We start from the raw sequence: 20,895 nt of genomic DNA, 5'->3' as shown, positions 1-20,895 counted from the left end.
TTTTTTGTAGTTTTTCAATCTTTTAAAATAAACTTACTAAAATACGATGAAAAATAAAATATTTAATTTATATATAAAAGCAATATTTGTGTACTAAAAATGGTGTAATACCTTAAATTCGGTCAAAAATTATGTGTCTACAGTTTGCCCCTCTTTGACTGGAAACACGAAGAGTTTTCAGACAAAGAAGTAGACAACGTGACAAGTTTTGAACGGACTCTTATTCGAAAAGAAAAATATGCGACCGAGTCCTAGTTTTGGACATCCTACATATCCCGGGTTATAGGGGAATCAAGTCACATGTAGTTCAAAGAGATGAGGTGATGAGTTTGAAGTTAAGTGAGGTTTTATCGAGGCTCCAAGTTGCGGTTCCTATCCTTACATAAAAATAATGAAAGCTAATAGTCAAAAGGAAAATAAAAGTACAAGCTCCTATCTATACAACTTCTCTTGAGTCTTCACTTATGTTTTTACTTTCAGATATCACCTTGATTTTTGGGTGAGTATCTTGATCTTGAATTGGATTGAGGCTTAACTTGCCGCTTAGAGTGAGTTTCACTCTTCAAAATGACAATTTGAATATGTTCTTGAATGACTGCATGTTTTGTTGATCAGAAGCTGAATAAAAATAGATGTCAGGAAGTCAGGCTGTTATATGCATTGAAGAACCTAATTCTGACTATCATGAAATTGATCATTCTGAAAAAGAGTTGAAACTTTGTTCTTGAATTTCCAATCCATGTTTCGCTTGAAGAACCCTGAAAACCATCACAAACAAAAGAAATAAACAAAATTTTTGCCCCAGTTTTCATTGGAAAAATTTTGTGAGTTATTAGCAAATGTAAATTTTCAAAAATAAACTCAGACTAGGAAGCGTTTATCCTAGGAGAAAAAATAATAAAATAAAAAAAATGTCTCCGAATAAGAAGTGTTTACCTAGGAGAAAATAACTAAATCCTACTATGTAAGAGGGTCCTGCTAATCTAAATCTCATTATGTAGGAGGGTCCTGCTAATCTAAATCTCATTATGTAGGAGGGTCCTGCTAATCCCATTATGTAGGAGGGTCCGACTAATCTAAATTTCATTATGTAGGAGGGTCCTGCTAATCTAAATCCCATTATGTAGGAGGGTCCTGCTAATCTAAATCCCATTATGTAGGAGGGCCTGTTAATCCCATTATGTAGGAGGGTCCTGCTAATCTAAATCCCATTATGTATGAGGGTCCTGCTAATCCCATTATGTAAGAGGGTCCTGCTAATCTAAATCCCATTATGTAGGAGGGTCCTGCTAATCTAAATCTCATTATATAGGAGGGTCTTGCTAATCTCATTATGTAGGAGGGTCCTGCTAATCTAAATCTCATTATGTAGGAGGGTCCTGTTAATCCCATTATGTAGGAGGGTCTTGCTAATCTAAATCCCATTATGTAGGAGGGTCCTGTTAATCCCATTATGTAGGAAGGTCCTGCTAATCTAAATCTCATTATGTAGGAGGGTCCTGCTAATCCCATTATGTAGGAGGGTACTGCTAATCTAAATCTCATTATGTATGAGAGTCCTACTAAACTAAATCTCAGTGCTTAGGAAGATCTCAATTAACAGAATCATCAAATAAAATCACCACAATATTTTATCCCTTTTTTTTCTTTTTTTCTTTTAAATGTCTTATATTAGGAAATGTTTATCCTAGTAAAGAAATAAAATATAAATAAAATAAAATAAAAATAATTGTCTCACACTAGAAAACGTTTATCATAGGAGAAACAATGCAATAATTTTTTTTTTTTTTTTTTTTTTTTTTATGGTGGTCGATTTGTGGCATTAGCTTTGAGGATAGTTGCTCCTGTTGTTGCCATGTTTGAAGCTAATTTTAGCTTGAAATTGACTGCTTTTGTTTGCTAGTCAGCTCACCTTGATAATCTTGAAAACATCTCTAGTTGTTCAGAACTTCTAACTTCAAATTTGTTATACTATTTCCACCCTCCAACAATAATTGAACCTTGTATTCAAAAATTGTCAATTGCTGACAAGTTACTATGCATATCACTATTTCTTGAATTATGTCATGATTGATGGGCTAATCAAGCTTTGTTTTGTATAATTGAAGAGATGGTAGCAATTTTGAAATCATTTTCTGCCTGCTTAATGAAGACTATCTCAAGATTGAATTGAGCGAGATGCAAATAAGAAGAAATAATATTTGATCCTTTTAAGAAGAAAAATAAATAAATAAATAAATAAATGGATTCCATTGATAGTGGTGGTCAATTGTAATGATCATGACATGCTTTTTGGATTAAATGGTCTGGTCTGTCCAATCAATCTAAACTTTATCTTTGTCAAACTTTCAACTTTGAAGTCAGACTTCTATAATCCAACTTTTGCACTAGATTTATGACAACACTTGACTGGTGGTGCCTCGAAAGGTTTTCACTAACAAGTCTTTTTTTTCTTATCTCTCACTCATTATCGTCTTACGGTGCCCTGAGGGTTTTCACCAATAAGACTCTCTCATTTTTTACTTTCTCTCAACTCAAATGATCTCCTATAGGGATTTTGAGGATTTTCATCGATAAGATTCCCTCATTTTTCACTCCTTATGTGAGTGGCATAACATTTTTCCTTATATAATCAACACTGAAAGCTTGCTTGACTTGTCATTGTTAAAAATTGATCAGAAGGTCTTTATTTGGATTGTAACGTGACTTTTGGACAGGGTTAAAATGAAAGGATTGGCATGAAAGTTCAAAGATACTGCGTAACAGGGTTTAGACTTACAACTTTTGAAATCGACTCTTTTTACAAAAATACAATAAAATAATAATAATAATTATTATTATTATTATTATTATTTTCCCAGTTATTGTGATGAGGACTTTCTAGATTTTTTTTTTGTTTGGACCGAACCTCAAAATAAGGTTGCCTATGTATCTTGTCAAAGCAAGAATCAGGTCGAACGTAGTTCAGGAAGTTTGCTTTTTGTTGTTATTAGATTTTATTTTTTTTTTCACTCCAACTTTTCTTTTCTCTCTTTTATTTTTTTCTCTTTTTCACTTTTCTCCTTTCTTGACTTTTTTTTTTTTTTACTGTATTTTGATTCCAAAAGAGGGGTATGAAAGAAAATAAAATTAAGGCTCAAAAGGGATATCAAAGGATTACACGGTGTTTGGATAGTAGAATGAAATGCCTTCATCATATCAATTATTAAAAATGTCAAATACAAGCAATTTCCTTTAAGATGTGAAGTGAAAATCATATAATATTTATTTGCAACATATGTATTGATGAATATATATATCATTTTGTTGCATGATTGTCAGCTGAGAATCTCCATTTGATTAATACCTTCTTGACAACAAATGACATGTCAAGTTAGATGATTGTTTTATTTTTTTTTTATTTTTTTTTAATTATTATTATTTTTATTTTTACTAAAGGAAGTATCAAGGTGTCTAAGTCATTTATTCATTTCCTCAAAAAAAAAAATTCTTTGACGTATTCATTTCATGATTAGATATAATCTTAAGATCTGACCAAATCATTTTGCATATCATGTCACAAAATTGAACTGAAAAGAGATGTATATGTGTAATGCCAAATAGAACGGATCAAAGTGACACAGAATAAAGATTATATTAAAGATTAAAAAAAAACTTGGTGACAAGACAACAAACTAAATTTAGGTCACAACTCTATAATAACTCAAACTACGACAAAACTCAATCAAACAAACACATAAGAGAAATGATAGAAAGATTTGACTTACTAAAAATAAAAATGATTGCATAGCAGAAATGATGACAAAATAAACTATTTATACACTCTTTTTAGAGAAAAGAAGAGTGTATCTCAATCACCATATAGGGGTGTTCACGGTTTGGATAAAAATCGATCCAAACCGAAAAACCGAACCAAACCGATAAAATAAAACCGATTTTATTTGGGTTTGGTTTGGTTTGGTTTTAGATTTTTGAAAACCGACAGTATCTGGTTTGGTTATGGTTTTATTCAAAAAAAATCGAAGAAATAACCGAACCAAATCGATGAATTATATACATATATTTTATTAATATACATACTTAATAGATTGTTTTTATAAACAATTTTAAAGATCTTATACATATTTTTGTTAAAATTTCTTTATAATTTACTTATTGAAAACAAAAATGCCTAAGATGAAACATTTATCTTATTGATCTCATGTATATGAGTGTCTATGACAATTCTTGTGGGACTGAAAATGTTATTGTCTCTTCCTTCTAGGCTAATATAGTGAATTTTAAAGCTTTATTGATAGTAAATTTAGTGATCGAAAGTTCAGTAATAATTTAAGTCATTCTAACTATTTTTCGTTTTGAATGGATTGTTGTCAGTTTTTTCACATTTTGAATGAATTATTTCTTTTATTTTTGTGTATGGTTAATAACCGAACCAAACCAAACCGAAACCGATAATCACCAAACCGATAAATGTATATTATATTTGATTTGGTTTGGTTTTGATAATTTAAAAACCGATTAAGTTTGATTTGATTTTGGTTTTAACCAATAACCGATCCAAACCAACCCGTGAACACCCCTACCCTTAACAATTAAAACATGAATACGTACCTTACATGTCTTTTTGTTATACACATAACAAAGAAAATAATCCTAATAAAAAGTTCCTTATTTTTTATATAGTCTTTGATTAATAATTCGCTTTTCGGTATTACTAATACATAAATAATTTTTTATACAACAATTTTGATATTGTCTTATCAATAATCTTGAGTTTTCAACTCATTAAATTTGATGCAACAACTTATTCAATTTGATGTTACATATTTAAGTGAAGGTAGTCCCTAATTTATTGCAATGGGTCATGGGGTAGTTGTGCACTATAAAAAAAAGTCATATGACATATACACCAAACTCATTCAATTTGATGTTACTCTTTCACCGAAGGTATTTAGATGTGCACTCTTAAAATTTGAGTGTCTATTTATATATTATTTAACAGGAACTAAAACACTTTTCAATCAGCCCATTGTTTAACTATATTTTTTCTTTAATGAAATAACTGTAATATTATTGCTTAAAAAAATACAAAAACTGATTAAACATCATTTACATCACAATGTTACACAATAAAAACAAATGTAAATTGTCAAGTTAAGCTATTATTTCTTCTTCTGTAACTCCTTTCCCTTTTCTGCTTCTTTCTCTTTCCTATCATTATTTTGTGTTCCAGTTCTACAATGATTCTTGCAAGCCATTTCGGATTTCCAGTTGAGAACATGAAATATATTATCGATAATCCAATACATAGTCCACTTCCATACCCCATAAGAGCAGCTTTCCAAAAATCATTCAGAAATTTAGAGTCGTTTTCTTCATTGTCAAGTCCAGATGTGGTATCATTTGTGAAACGACCCCAAAAATGCCCGAAAATGTGCTTCAGAAGCACCTATAATTGTAATTTCCATATATCTCAAAATCCGTGCATGATTTTGGAAATTCGACTTCATATTCTTATTCAGGGGGTCAAATTGAGTGGAAAATGGGTCTAACCTGAATTTTAGAGCAACCGTATCAAAATTCGAAAATCGCAAAAAATGCGATTTGAAGGGTCAACTTTAAAGAGGCGTATCTCTTAGCACACAAGGAACTGGAAGGGCCACTGCCTATTAAATTAAATCCCTTCGAGTTATCTTTCTAATGCAATTGGTTTCACCTCATTCCGAGTTAGGATGAAGGAGTTATGACCATTTTCGTAAAACCTGTCCGGGCAGAATTGCAATTTCCAGTAGCTGTTTTTTTTTAAAGCCTCATTTTTTTTTGGCTAAGTGTTGGGACGTTTTTTTTTATAAAGAGGGGATATGTCCCATACTTAGTCATATTTTGTTTCTAACTTCAAAACACTCAAAAACACTCTCTAAGCCCCCTCCAAACTTCCACCAAGATCTTCAACCAAATTCAAACATCTCAAGCTCTAATTCCGAATTCAAGACTCAATCTCAAGCTTCAATTCTCCATCCCAATCTTCATCAAGGATTCTTCAAAGTTGAGGTATGTGGGTTTGATTGTGGAAACCTTCCTTTCCACAAGTCCAACCATTTATTCTCTATTTTTACTTCAAGTTATGGGTCCTTATGGTTATTATGAACTCTTGAAGTATGGAATTACTACTACACACCCTATTATGGTATATTTTGCATATTATCATGAAATGGAATTTTTATGTGATGTTTATGGTTTTCATGCTTCCATGATCAAATTATGAAGGTTGATTTATATATATGTATGTTGATGGTGGACTGATTTATATGGATTTTGGAATTGGTTGGACTTAGTACTCTTGAAATACATGATTTTCTTTACATGAACAATAGCCCACCATGTGTTTGATAAAATGCCCACTTATAGAATTCTTAGGAAATGGAAGGTCTAATGTACGTCCTATGAGTCAGATGGTCATATAATCATTGAAATGATGATGAAATGGATACATGTATATGATTTTCTCTATATAAGTGTTGTGAGTCGACCAAGCCTAGCTCGGGGGGTTGTAGGCCCGGGTAGCCGTATCAAGGGGTTGGTACCTTGGTTGCCTAGTACGGGGGTAGTAGGCCCGTATAACCACATCGAGGGGTTTGTACCTTGGTCCCTAGCTTGGGGGGTGGTAGGCCCGGGTAACCACATTGAGGGGTTTGTACCTCTTTCGCCTCTCCAAGGGGGTGGTAGGCCTTGGAAAATACTATATTGATGGTCACTCACCATACATGTACTATGTCCCACTAAATATGATATTTTTGTAAGCATCATTATACATATCATTTCTTTAATATGCTATCTAACGGGTATGATTATGCATTTTTCCTATGATGTTCATCTATTGTAGCATTGCATTTCATCCCATATACTTAGTACATTCAAACGTACTAATGCATACTCTATGCCTACATGATGTCACCATGTAGGGACCGGACTCACCGGAGCACCGCTTGACCATCCTCCTCCGCGTGGCTAATACGATTTTCTATAGAGGTTATTGGTGAGTCCTCCATTCCGGGGACGTTGCTTATGATCTTTTGCTATGTATAAGACTTTTCCTTTTTAGTTATGTTTTAACTATGAGGGTGAGCCTGGGAGTTTGTCTTGGCCCCCGCTAAGTACCCATGTTTAGAGGTGGTGTTGGACAAGTTGTGTATTATGCTTGAGCTTGACTCATCTATGGTATTTATGTATCATTCCCTTTTTTTTTCTTGCTCCCTTAGTCCCGATTTCCCCTTGATTATGTTTATCACTTATGGTCATTTTAATTGCTTCCGCGACCAAGGATGTGTAATGATACGCTATGAGGCTTGTTTGGGGTTCCTTCGGCTTCCCCATTCGCCGGTCACGTCTAGGCCCTAGGCTTGGGTCGTGACAATTTGTCTCCGAATCATTACCATCGTTACCACAACCTTTTGAAAGTGGGAATCCACGTAATCTATCATTACCTTCATATGAATTGTTCTCAAATGTATAGAATTGAGGTCCTTGAGGAATGCACCCTTCGAGATGATTGTAGGAGAGATTTAAGACTTCAAGAGATGTAAGAGAAGCAAATCGTGCTGGTATCTCTCCTACAAGATGGTTACGTGACAGGTCCAATGATTCAACTGAAGATAAACTTCCAAGTGATGGCGGTATATGACCTTGTAATCCATTATGAGATAAATTCAGCACACGAAGTGCAATAAGATCTCCCATAATACTTGGAATAAATCCTTCAAACTTGTTGTTTGAAAGATCAACAGTGGTGTACAAAAACAAGATTCTCACAACTTCAAGCTCCAATCCCTTTGTTATGAGAGCTACCGAGTCTTGGTAATATCGATTCCCTTCATCACTTGGTGCGTTCATCGTTTGATCAACTGTCCTCATGGCTTTCAAATGTTGAAATAGACTCGTTGGTAAGTTTTTTGTGAAGGCATTGGAGGAGAGATCTAATATTCTAAGCTGAGGAAACATGTTTCCAGTCGGTAGAGATCTAATGGACCCATGCAATTTATTGGATCTCAAACTTAGAACTTTCAGCTTTGGCAGAGTCCCCAACCACACAGGGAATGCGTCACTGAGGTGATTGTCTCCTAAATCAAGAACATCGAGTTGCTTGCAATTGGTCAGGGATTGTGGGATTTTCCCCTCCAGCTTATTGCCATGAAAGTTGAAGCTTTTGAGTGCACTTCCAATTCTAAAAGTTGTTGGAAGAGTCCCTGAAAGACTGTTGTGGTGCACATCCAGAACCTCGAGGCCACTGATATTACCCAAACATTGCGGAATTGCTCCCTTCAAGTTGTTTCTTGCCATATCAAGCATTACCAGTGATGTCAAATTGCAAATATCTGAAGGAATTTCTTCAGTGAGATTATTATGGGATATGAAGAAGAATCTTATGGAAATTGGTGGAATAGGTAGTGAACCTTGAAGCAAATTGGACCGCAAATCAATAGCTTCTATAAACAGAAGTGGAATTGAGTCAACACTTTCCAGCATGTTGTGGGATAAATTAAGACGTTGCAATAAGAACATCCAATTAGTCCATGCCCAATTAGGGATTCTTCCTTGAATCTTATTATTTGAAAGATCCAACTGCCAAAGAAGCTTAGCGGATCTTAGAAACTCCAATTCTTTCACTTCACATGCGGCCAATTGTAAGCTCATAAGAGATCCTGGCAAAGTAACATTATGTTTGTTCTCATTGGTCAACGAGATACGATTATATGAAAGATCAAGATAATAAAGTTGTTTGAGGTCAGCAAGGAAGCTGACATCCACATGGCCACTAAAATTATTGAAAGAAAGAATAAGGCCTGTTAGGTTCACATGGTTTTGAATCGATCTGGGAAGATGGCCTTGCAGCTGATTATTACTTAAATCAATCCAGATTAGTGAATTGGAATTGAAATCCTCAAACTGACCAGAAAAGTGGTTATTACTCAAGACTAAACGACTTAGAGACGGAAGAGAAAACATCCCTGATGGTATTGTTCCATTCAGGGAGTTATATTGAAGGTCCAAATCCTCTATGAGAGTGAGATTCAAAAGAGCTTCAGGAATAGGCCCTCTAAGATTGCAATTTTTAAGAGACAAAGAATGCAGTGAAGTTAGATAGCCAATAGACTCAGGCAAATTGTCAGAAAAATTCACGCCACTGAGATCTAACTCTATGAGAGATGCACTGCTGTTCCATTTAGTCTTCGGAAAATAACCACTGAGCTGATTATTGTTTTGTAAGACAAGTGTTTCCAGATTGGGAAGGTGAAAAATACTCTCAGGTATTATCCCGTACAAACCTGTATTTCCCATCCTCAGAGTTGTCAAATGAGAAGAAAAATTTGGAGGAATGGTGGAAGAGATATTTATAGAAGTAAGATCAAGCTCTCTTAATTGAGTCAAATTCTGAAGGAGCAATTTCAAATCATGGGCGGTGAGTCTTAGAATAGTTTCAAATGACGGGGAGAGGCGAAGAGACTGTAATTGAGAAAGATGAGAGATTTCAGAAGGTATATGACCTGAGAAATAGGAGTCAGAAAGATCAAGAAGTGTCAAGCTTGAGAACCTTCCAAATTCAGGCGAGATGTGAGAATTAGAGAAGTTATTAGAAGAAAGGTCGAGCCTTTGGAGATGAGAGAGTTGGAAGAGACTGCTATTGGAATCTATTTTTCCTACAAGACCGCTGCAACTGAGATTAAGTTCAATCACACAGCCAGTCATCTCATCACATATGACTCCATCCCACGAGCAACAATCTCTGCTCTTATTCCATGAACTCGTATAAGAGTAGGAACTACACGTAACTAATGAGGGATCTAAAGTGAGAGTTTTATTGAATTTTAGAAGAGCAGTGCTTTGATCTTTGCGGCACGAATGAGGTATGGATGAAGAAAAAGAAAGCTGACAGAAACAGACAAAGAGCAGAAATGAGAATTGCCTGTATCCCATGTTTTAGTCCAAGTTGCTTCTAAATACTGAGTAAGTCTGTGTACTGAGAGTTGATAGTGAAAATTAAGAAAAGGCTATTCATATCTATATAGGCAAATTTCTTTGACTAGTCCAATTTCGTTGAAAGGTACACTTACATCTGTAGACAAGGACTTAACCAAATAGTTTTGTTGTGTTAAGTCAAGACAGATAATGAACAATGAATGTAAATGTGTTACACATATAATTCAGACAAAGACAACCAAATAGTTTGTTGCGTTAAGTCAAGAAAGATAATAAATAATGAATGTAAATGTGTTACACATTTAATATAATTCAGACAAGGACATAACCAACTAGTTGTTGTGTTAAGTCAATAAACATAATGAATTATGAATGTAAATGTGTTACACATATAATTAAGATAAGGACTTTACCAAATAGTTTTGTTGCGTTCTCATTCCACTTGTCCGAATCTAAAAAGTATAATGACTATTTCGTGTTGCTCCCCAAAGAAAAAAAGAAGTTAGATTTATACTATCTGATAATGTAAATGAGAATCTCAAGTAATGAGATTGGAACACAAATTATCCACAAACTATTGAGTCTGTACTGATAATTAATATGGGTGTGGTTTAACGGACAATGAAGTAGATGAAAACCATAAGAGATCTGTAGGGTTCAAATCTTAGTAGAGACACAAAAATACTAGCGATTTCTTCCCATGAGTTAGAAATCTGAGATAGAAAACCTCCATTCGTATCGTTGCTGGTGCTGGTGTTGGCTTGATATAATTAGCTTCAGGGACATCCCACACTCTGCCTTCACTCCTTTCTCGAGCTTGATTATATTAGGGACAACGGATAATGCATTCTCAAGTTCAAAGTTTTATTCATAATAAAGTCCCTCTTAGATTCTGTGAAGTGAGTATTATTAGTTTGCAAATTGTACAGTAAGTAGATAGGAATCCAAGAAATGCAAAAACTTCATTCACTACACTACTAATTTTGTGTTCCAGTTCTTCAATGATTCTTGCGAGCCATTTCGGATTTCCAGCTGAAATCATGAAACATACTACATATAATACAATACATAGTCCAATTTCATAGCTAATATTGAGAAATTCAGTATTGCTTTCTTGATTGTCAAGCACAGATATGGTATATATATAACGTGCCTTTGATAATAGATCACTGCCACAATCTTTCGAAACTGGGAATCCACGCAATTCATCATTACCTTCATATGAATTTCCCTCAAAGGTATGAAATTGAGGTCCTTGAGGGACGATTGTAGGAGGCTCGTTAATTCTCTTTCCCTCTGTTGCATCCAAAATATCTTCCTCCGTCAATTCAGCTTTTTTGAATGCTCTCTCTCTTTTGATCAACATAAAGACTATTGAGTCGGTAGAGAATTGATGATGCCATACACTTCATTCAATGCACTTGAATTTGTATACATGACTAACTTAGTTCTTTCATCCAGAAACACACAAAACAAAAGGAGTGACGGGTCAATAACACATCTAAGGTATCTCGATTTTCTGTGTTGCATACTTGAACAATCATGTGTGTATGTTTCCTACTTTAACTATCACCAATGTTAATCGAAACAAAACTCAACTATCAGTTGTTTCAATTTTCCTACTTGAATTATCACCGTACCGAAAAATATGCACTTCATTTTTTTCAATCGAATGTCTCCTCAGGGACACACACACAATATTCATTTTCTTTTTTTTGGTACGATGGAAAATATACACACAATATTCATTGAATTCATTAAAACGTTATATAACTTGATGTATCATCAAAATTCATAATATTACATTTCCTAAAGTTAATAAAGGAAGAATAAAAAGCCTACTTATAAACCATAAGCTGCAGTTTCTGATATTAATTATTGTATCTCTGATGAGCATTCCAACAAATTCTTCTCCAACCACCTGCATGTTTGAATTTGTTTATTTACTGTCTGATGTTTATATTTACACAAAGAAAGTCAAGTCTTTTATTTTATACTAAAATCAAATTACAATTTGAAAGAAAGTTATTAAATCCGGCGAATTTTACACTAAAACTAATTATCTGTTGGTTCACACATGAAGAACTTGTTAAACCAAGCCTCTAACCAGATAATTGGATCACAGCTTCCAACTAATTTTGGACAGAAAAATAGGCTTTGTAGAGCATTCAATTAGTTGCTGATATAACTAATATGAAAATTCAGATATAGTTAGCTGCAATAATCTAAAGCTCAAACTAGAACTTAACTGCATATATACTTGAATTTTTAACTCTTCTACATGCGATTATTTGCTTCTTCTGTAACTCCTTTGCTTTCGCTGCTTCTTTCTTCTTCCCATCATAATTTTATGCTCCACCTCCACAATGATTCTTGCAAGCCATATCAGTTTTCCAGTTGAAATCATGATATATATAATGGATAATCCAATACAGAGTCCAGTTCCATAGCCCATAAGAGCAGCTTTCCAAAAATCATTCAGAAATTCAGAGTTGCTTTCTTCATCAAGCTCAGATCCGGTATCAGTTTTCTCTGATTCTGAATCATTACCTTCAGTACCACAGCCTTTCAAATGTGGGAATCCACGTAATCCATCATTACCTACATATGAATTGTTGTCAAAGGTATGAAATTGATTTCCTTGAGGAATGCACCCTTTGAGATGATTGTAGGAGAGATTTAAGACTGCAAGAGAAGTTAGAGAAGCAAATTGTGCTGGTATCTCTCCTACAAGGTGGTTACTTGACAGGTCCAATGATTCAACCAAAGTTAATCTTCCAAGTGATGGCGGTATATGACCTTGCAATCCATTATGAGATAAATTAAGCATGCGAAGTGCAATGAGATCTCCCATAATACTTGGAATATGTCCTTCAAACTTATTGTCTGAAAAATCGATAGTGGTATACAAAAACAAGATTCTCACAACTTCAAGCTCCAATCCCTTTGTTACGACAGCTACCGAGTCTTGGTAATATTCACCTCCTTCATCACTTGGTGCATTCATCGTTTGATCAATTGTCCTCATGGCTTTTAAATGTTGTAACAGACTCGTCGGTAAGTTTTCCGTGAAGGCATTGGAAGAGATATCCAACATTCGAAGCTCATTAAAAATGTTTTCACTTCCTAAAGTTCTAATCGGTCCATGCAACTTATTCGATCTCAAGCTTAAAATTCTCAACTTAGGAAGAGTTCCCAACCACATCGGGAATGTGTCGTTGAGGTGATTATCTCCTAAATCAAAAACTTGCATCTCTTTGCAATTGACCAAAGATTGGGGAATTTCCCCCTTAAGTTTATTGCCATGCAAGTTGAAGCTTCTAAGTGTTCCAGCTCTAAAAGTCGTTGGAATAGTTCCAGAAAGATTGTTGTGTTGCATATCCAGAACCTCAAGATGACCACTCATGTTGCCAAAACATTGCGGAATTTCTCCCTTTAGATTGTTTCTACCCAAATCTAGAATTTGCAGTGATGTTAAATTGCAAATAGACGGATGGAGCTCTCCACTGAGATTATTATGTGACATTATCACATACTGGAGGGCACTGATATTACCCAAGCATTGCAGATTTTTTCCTTTCAAGTTGTTTCTCGACAAATACAGGATTGTCAGCGAAGTTAAATTGCAAATAGATGAAGGAATTTCCTCAATCAGATTGTTTTCATGGAGAGACAGAACTTGCAAGTTTCTCAAATTCCCCAATGAAGCAGGAATAGAACCATTAAGAGAGTTATTGTACAACTGTAGATCAGTAAGAAACCTTAGATAACCTATTTCTTCAGGGATAGGGCCAGAAAGGTGATTACCATCAAGATACAAGACAGACAAGTTGTTCAAATTCCCCAATGAAGCAGGAATACAACCATTAAGAGTGTTATCGTACAACCGCAGATCAGTAAGAGACCTTAGGTAACCTATTTCTTCAGGAATAGGGCCAGAAAGGTGATTATCATAAAGATACAAAATGGACAAGCTGGTCAAATTTCCCAATGAAGTTGGAATAGAACCATCAAGAGTGTTATCGTACAACTGCAGATCAGTAAGAGACCTTAGGTAACCTATTTCTTCAGGAATAAAGCCAGAAAGGTGATTACCATCAAGAAGCAAAATAGACAAGTTGGTCAAATTCCCCAATGAAGCAGGAATAGAACCATTAAGAGAGTTATTGTACAACCGCAGATCAGTAAGAGACCTTAGGTAACCTATTTCTTCAGGAATAGGGCCAGAAAGGTGATTATCATAAAGATACAAAATGGACAAGCTGGTCAAATTTCCCAATGAAGTTGGAATAGAACCATCAAGAGTGTTAGAACACAAATCTAGATGAGTAAGAGACCTTAGGTAGCCTATTTCTTCAGGAATAAAGCCAAATAGGTGATTATCATCAAGACGCAGAATAGTCAAGTTGTTCAAATTCCCCAATGAAGCAGGAATAGAACCATTAAGGGAGTTATTGTACAGCCGCAGATCAGTAAGAGACCTTAGGTGACCTATTTCTGCAGGAATAGGGCCAGAAAGGTGATTATCATAAAGATACAAAAGGGACAACTTGGTCAAATTCCCCAATGCAGCAGGAATAGAACCATCAAGAGAGTTATTCTTCAAACTTAACCCAACAAGAGACCTTAGGTAACCTATTTCTTCAGAGATAGGGCCAGAAAGGTGATTATCATGAAGATGCAGAATAGTCCTGCTAATCTAAATCTCATTATGTATGAGGGTCCTGCTAATCCATTATGTAGGAGGGTCTGGCTAATCTAAATTTCATTATGTAAGAGGGTCCTGCTAATCTAAATCCCATTATGTATGAGGGTCCTGCTAATCTAAATCCCATTATGTAGGAGGGTCTGTAAATCCCATTATGTAAGAGGGTCCTGCTAATCTAAATCTCATTATGTAGGAGGGTCCTGCTAATCTAAATCTCATTATATAGGAGGGTCCTGTTAATCCCATTATGTAGGAGGGTCCTGCTAATCTAAATCTCATTATGTAGGAGGGTCCTGTTAATCTCATTATGTAGGAGGGTCCTGCTAATCTAAATCTCATTATGTAGGAGGGTCCTGTTAATCCCATTATATAGGAGGGTCCTGCTAATTTAAATCACATTATGTAGGAGGGTCCTGCTAATCTCATTATGTAGGAGGGTCCTGCTAATCTAAATCTCATTATGTAGGAGGGTCCTGCTAAACTAAATCTCAGTACTTAGGAAGATCTCAATTAACAGAATCATCAAATAAAATCACCACAATATTTTATCCCTTTTTTTTCTTTTTCCTTTTTAAAATGTCTTATATTAGGAAATGTTTATCCTAGTAAAGAAATAAAAAAAAATTGTCTCACACTAGAAAACGTTTATCATAGGAGAAACAATGCAATAATTTTTTATTTTTTTATTTTTTTTATTTTTTATGGTGGTCGATTTGTGGCATTAGCTTTGAGGATAGTTGCTCCTGTTGTTGCCATGTTTGAAGCTAATTTTAGCTTGAAATTGACTGCTTTCGTTTGCTAGTCAGCTCACCTTGATAATCTTGAAAACATCTCTAGTTGTTCAGAACTTCTAACTTCAAATTTGTTATACTGTTTCCACCCTCCAACAATAATTGAACCTTGTATTCAAAAATTGTCAATTGCTGACAAGTTACTATGCATATCACTATTTCTTGAATTATGTCACGATTGATGGGCTAATCAAGCTTTGTTTTGTATAATTGAAGAGATGGTAGCAATTTTGAAATTATTTTCTGCCTGCTTAATGAAGACTATCTCAAGATTGAATTGAGCGAGACGCAAATAAGAAGAAATAATATTTGATCCTTTTAAGAAGAAAAAAATAATAATAAATAAATAAATAAAAATAAATGGATTCCATTGATAGTGGTGGTCAATTGTAATGATCATGACATGTTTTTTGGATTAAATGGTCTGGTCTGTCCAATCAATCTAAATTTTATCTTTGTCAAACTTTCAACTTTGAAGTCAGACTTCTATAATTCAACTTTTGCACTAGATTTATGACAACACTTGACTGGTGGTGCCTCGAAAGGTTTTCACTAACAAGTCTTTTTTTTCTTATCTCTCACTCATTATCGTCTTACGGTGCCCTGAGTGTTTTCACCAATAAGACTCTCTCATTTTTCACTTTCTCTCAACTCAAATGATCTCCTATAGGGATTTTGAGGATTTTCATCGATAAGATTCCCTCATTTTTCACTCCTTATGCGAGTGGCATAATATTTTTCCTTACATAATCAACACTGAAAGCTTGCTTGACTTGTCATTGTTAAAAATTGATCAGAAGGTCTTTATTTGGATTGTAACGTGGCTTTTGGACAGGGTTAAAATGAAAGGATTGGCATGAAAGCTCAAAGATACTGCGTAATAGGGTTAAGACTTATAACTTTTGAAATCGACTCTTTTTACAAAAATACAATAAAATAATAATAATAATAATAATAATAATAATTATTATTATTATTATTATTTTTGCCCCAGTTATTGTGATGAGGACTTTCTAGATTTTTTTTTTTGTTTGGACCGAACCTCAAAATAAGGTTGCCTACGTATCTTGTCAAAGCAAGAATCAGGTCGAACGTAGTTCAGGAAGTTTGCTTTTTGTTGTTATTAGATTTTTTTTTATTTTTCACTCCAACTTTTCTTTTCTCTCTTTTTTTTTTTTTTTTTTTTTCTCTTTTTCACTTTTCTCCTTTCTTGACTTTTTTTTTTTTTACTGTATTTTGATTCCAAAAGAGGGGTATGAAAGAAAAATAAAATTAAGGCTCAAAAGGGATATCAAAGGATTACACGGTGTTTGGATAGTAGGATGAAATGCCTTCATCATATCAATTATTAAAAATGTCAAATACAAGCAATTTCCTTTAAGATGTGAAGTGAAAATCATTCAATATTTCTTTGCAACATATGTATTGATGAATATATATATCATTTTGTTGCATGATTGTAAGCGGAGAATCTCCATTTGATTAATACCTTCTTGACAACAAATGACATGTCAAGTTAGATGATTTTTTTTTTTTTTATTATTATTATTTATTTATTTTTTACTAAAGGTAGTATCAAGGTGTCTAAGTCATTTATTCATTTCCTCAAAAAAAATAAAAATTCTTTGACGTATTCATTTCATGATTAGATATAATCTTAAGATCTGACCAAATCCTTTTGCATATCATGTCACAAAATTGAACTGAAAAGAGATGTATATGTGTAATGCCAAATAGAACGGATCAAAGTGACACAGAATAAAGATTATATTAAAGATTAAAAAAAAACTTGGTGACAAGACAACAAACTAAATTTAGGTCACAACTCTATAATAACTCAAACTACGACAAAACTCAATCAAACAAACGCATAAGAGAAATGATAAAAAGATTTGACTTACTAAAAATAAAAATGATTGTATAGCAGAAATGATGACAAAATAAACTATTTATACACTCTTTTTAGGGAAAAGAAGAGTGTATCTCAATCACCAAGCTGAACTTCTTAGCCACTGCTTTGCACGTTAGCCTTCGTAAAAGCTTTACCAATTTCAATTGCCATTTCTTCAGAATTGTCATATTCTTTGTCATCACATATCATCTCGATAAAGTGTACATCATTATGTGCCGGTAGAGGATTCTTAGTAACATTTGGGGGGTTATCATTTTTAACCACAATCATCTTTGTTAGAATCATCTCTTCCACCTTTTTTTTAAAATTATGACAATCTTCAATACTGTGCCCTGGAGCATCAGAATGGTATGCACATCGTGCTGTAGGATTGAAACCCTTTGCATGTGGATCCACATAATTTTGAGAAATCGGCTCTATTATCTTCAAATGTTTCAACTTGTTAAATAAACTTGTGTAAGACTCTCCAATTGGTGTGAAATTGTTTCTAGGCCTTTGACCTTCTCCAAATCCATGTCTCGGACAAAGATTATAAGGTGCTCAAAAATTTTGAGAAGAAGGGTGAACATTTTGATATGTTGACGCTTGCCATTGAGGATAGTTTGGTGGGTATGCATATTGTTGTGCATTGTAAACCGCATATTGAGGTGGAACAACAGAATATTGTGTGTCTTGCATAGGGAGATAATGATGGTATTGAGGTGGTGCAGATTGATAAGGTGGACCCCTTGGACATTTTTGTGTGCTTGACACAACATTTGCTATATCCTCCTTCATTTTCTTTCCCCCAAAATTTCCTGATCCATTTTTAATCACCTGTGTTGTAGCTTTCAAGGCAGCTTGACTTACAATTTTTCCAGACTTGATGCCATTTTTCACCATTTCACCAATCTTAATAACTTCAGCAAATGTTTTTCCAACAACGGAAAGTAAATAATGAAAGTAATCTGGTTCTTGCGCTTGAAGGAAAACATCGATCATTTCAGACTCTTTCATTGGCGGCTTAACCCTAGCAGCTTGCTCCCTCCACCTAATAGCATATTCACGAAAATTTTTAGTGGTCTTCTTCCTCATGTTGACAAGTGAAGTGCGATCTGGAACTATGTCAATGTTATATTGAAATTGTTGAACAAAACATCGAGCCAAATCATCTCATGTATGCCAGTTAGAAGTATCTTGGTCTCTGAACCATTCTGAGGCAATTCCCATCAAACTTTCCCCAAAATAAGCCATGAGCAATTCTTCTTTGCTTCTAGCCCCTCTCAATTGATTACAATATCTCTTTAAATGAGCTACAGGATCTCCGTGTCCATCATATTTTTCAAACTTTGGAGTTTTAAAATCGATGGGTAGATGAACGTGGGAAACATGCACAAATCATTGAATGAAACACTTTTGTGACCTCCCAATCCTTGCATATCTCTTACACTTTGTTCCAAACTCTTCAGTTTTCTAGCAAATTCTTCATGTTCATCGTTCTTAACAGCTTTTTCAGCCTCAACATGGGAACTATACTGATGAGTGTGAGGGTAAGAGCTTGGGATTTTAAAAGTCAATTCAGGAGTATAATCTCGATCATATTGAACTTTGGGTGGAGGATCGTTGTTGGATTTTGGCTCCATTATAGGTTGTTGAACGACATTTGTCGGCGCAGTTGGAATGAATAGTGGATTACTTGTCATAGGCGTACTTAAAAGGCGCACTGTAGAAGTTCCAGCTACATTGGATGCGTTAGCATAGGGACCGAATCCAGGTGGATAGATTGGATCACTCATTGATACTTGGACATGGGGTAACATATTTGTATTTAGATAGTCACGAATTGAAGGCGGTGGAGCTTGTCCACTCATCCAAGCTTCGTACATCTCCGTCATTTGCTATTTTAGTATCATTATCTCTTCGGTTGACACTGTTTCTTGTGACATCATCTGGTTCTGGACCTCATCATTGTCCGACTCATTTCCGTCTTTGTGAGTCATTTTCTTTTTCCCTTTTGACCTTGTATTATAGGGATGGGATGCCAGCTTAACCACAAATCAACCACCTTAATTTAACTGTGCATATATAATAATGCTTGTTAGGGTTAGACCTTCTTCAGTTATAACTTTTTTTTTTTTAAATAATGCATTGATCAAATCCGTTTGAGATTGCATACGTAACACGCTTGCAAAGATCTTTGCATATTTTTTCAAAAACTCAATAACTAAGTTTTTCTTTTTTAGAGCTTTGATATAAAGTTCTTTAGTTTTTTTTTATTTGAATTATTAAAATAAAATTAATAAATACTTATTTTTTATAAAGATTAAATCTTCTTGTTTTCCATTTTTTTTTTTGAACTTTTGAAAAAAGATTTTTTATTTTTTATTTTTGAATAAAGATCACCGAACCCAAAGAGGGTTGCCTACGTATCTCATTGAGGTGAGAATCAGGTGTGCGTAGTTCGTCCAGATTGGACAGTGAAAAAAACTTTAAGATATTGAATTTTTATTTTTTTATTTTGACAAATGTAACTTTTCAAAGTATTATGAAATTAAAATATTTTGAATTTTCTTTTTACAAACTTTATGAAAAAAATCTAAATAAAAATATTATTATTCTTTTCATTAAGTAATGCAAATTTTTTATTTTATTTTAAGAAATGTATAATAACTTATAAAAGAAGAAATATTTTCGTGTTTTCTCTTCTTTTTTTTTTTCAAAATAAGATCAAAAGATAAAAAAAAAAATTCATTGCATTAGTCATACTAAAATGAGTCAACTTATAGAAACTTTCAAATAAATGCATTTTCATGTAGCACATAAAATGAGCTAAGTGGTCAAGTAAGAGAGGGATACTTGTCCTGGACGGACCCAACTCTTGTTTTGAGGATCACTAAGTCACATGATTCGGAGTTTTTTAGGGATAACTGTGTCTATGTTCTAGTTTTACTAGGTTCAAACCGGAATAAGAAAGGTATCTAGACTGTCTTACCCGAGTAGACAACTTGAGCCAAGGAGGGGCAACTTATCGGTAGCAGCGCTATTCCGACTTCATTGCTGGTCCAACCTTGCCTAACATGTGATGTGAAACAAGAAGATAAAAATAAAAATAAAATAAAAATAAAAAAAGCTAGATAAAAGAGATAGACACAATTAAATTCAAACAACTAAGAGATGTAATGGTGATACTAACCAAAAACACCACTTAATTGGGAAATAAAAGCACCTAATCTATTAGAATCCTCAAGAAAGTAATAATCTTACTTGCAAATTCTAGGACAAAATGTTGAAGTTCAACAAAGGGCTTCCAAACTCTCACAAGAGGCATAACATGTCCAAAACTACTTATGAAACCCTAATATCTACTATTTATACTAAAACTAAAATAGTGAAGAAAGACTCAATTGCCCTACATTAAAATTACAAGGTAATTAAAATGGTAGGGCACTTAATATATTAAATATCTTCAAGTCTTCCATGTTGGTGCCTTCCAAAGGTTCCATCTTCATCCATAAAGCTTGCAATGCTTG

At 34.2% G+C, this 20,895-nt stretch overlaps 2 protein-coding genes across 2 annotated transcripts; both read right to left on the bottom strand.

The window, feature by feature from the left end:
* Positions 1–669: 669 nt before the first annotated feature.
* LOC125811901 (receptor-like protein Cf-9) lies at positions 670–9,972 on the bottom strand. The gene is made up of 2 exons (XM_049491450.1): positions 7,434–9,972; positions 670–758 (listed from the first exon to the last, which is right to left on the bottom strand). The coding sequence occupies exons 1-2, from the start codon at positions 9,970–9,972 to the stop codon at positions 670–672; spliced, it is 2,628 nt and encodes an 875-aa protein (XP_049347407.1).
* Positions 9,973–12,262: 2,290 nt separating this feature from the next.
* Positions 12,263–19,260, bottom strand: LOC125811900 (receptor-like protein Cf-9 homolog). Its single transcript, XM_049491449.1, has 5 exons — positions 18,789–19,260; positions 18,023–18,486; positions 17,521–17,809; positions 15,495–15,582; positions 12,263–14,666 (listed from the first exon to the last, which is right to left on the bottom strand). The coding sequence occupies exons 1-5, from the start codon at positions 19,258–19,260 to the stop codon at positions 12,263–12,265; spliced, it is 3,717 nt and encodes a 1,238-aa protein (XP_049347406.1).
* Positions 19,261–20,895: the final 1,635 nt, after the last annotated feature.

This window comes from Solanum verrucosum, unplaced genomic scaffold (genome assembly GCF_900185275.1).
Source record: "Solanum verrucosum unplaced genomic scaffold, falcon-dt-bn FXZP01000238.1, whole genome shotgun sequence".
NCBI classification, from domain to species: Eukaryota; Viridiplantae; Streptophyta; class Magnoliopsida; order Solanales; family Solanaceae; genus Solanum; species Solanum verrucosum.
Note: the sequence above shows the minus strand (reverse complement) of the source record. Positions and strands in the feature narration are given on the sequence as shown.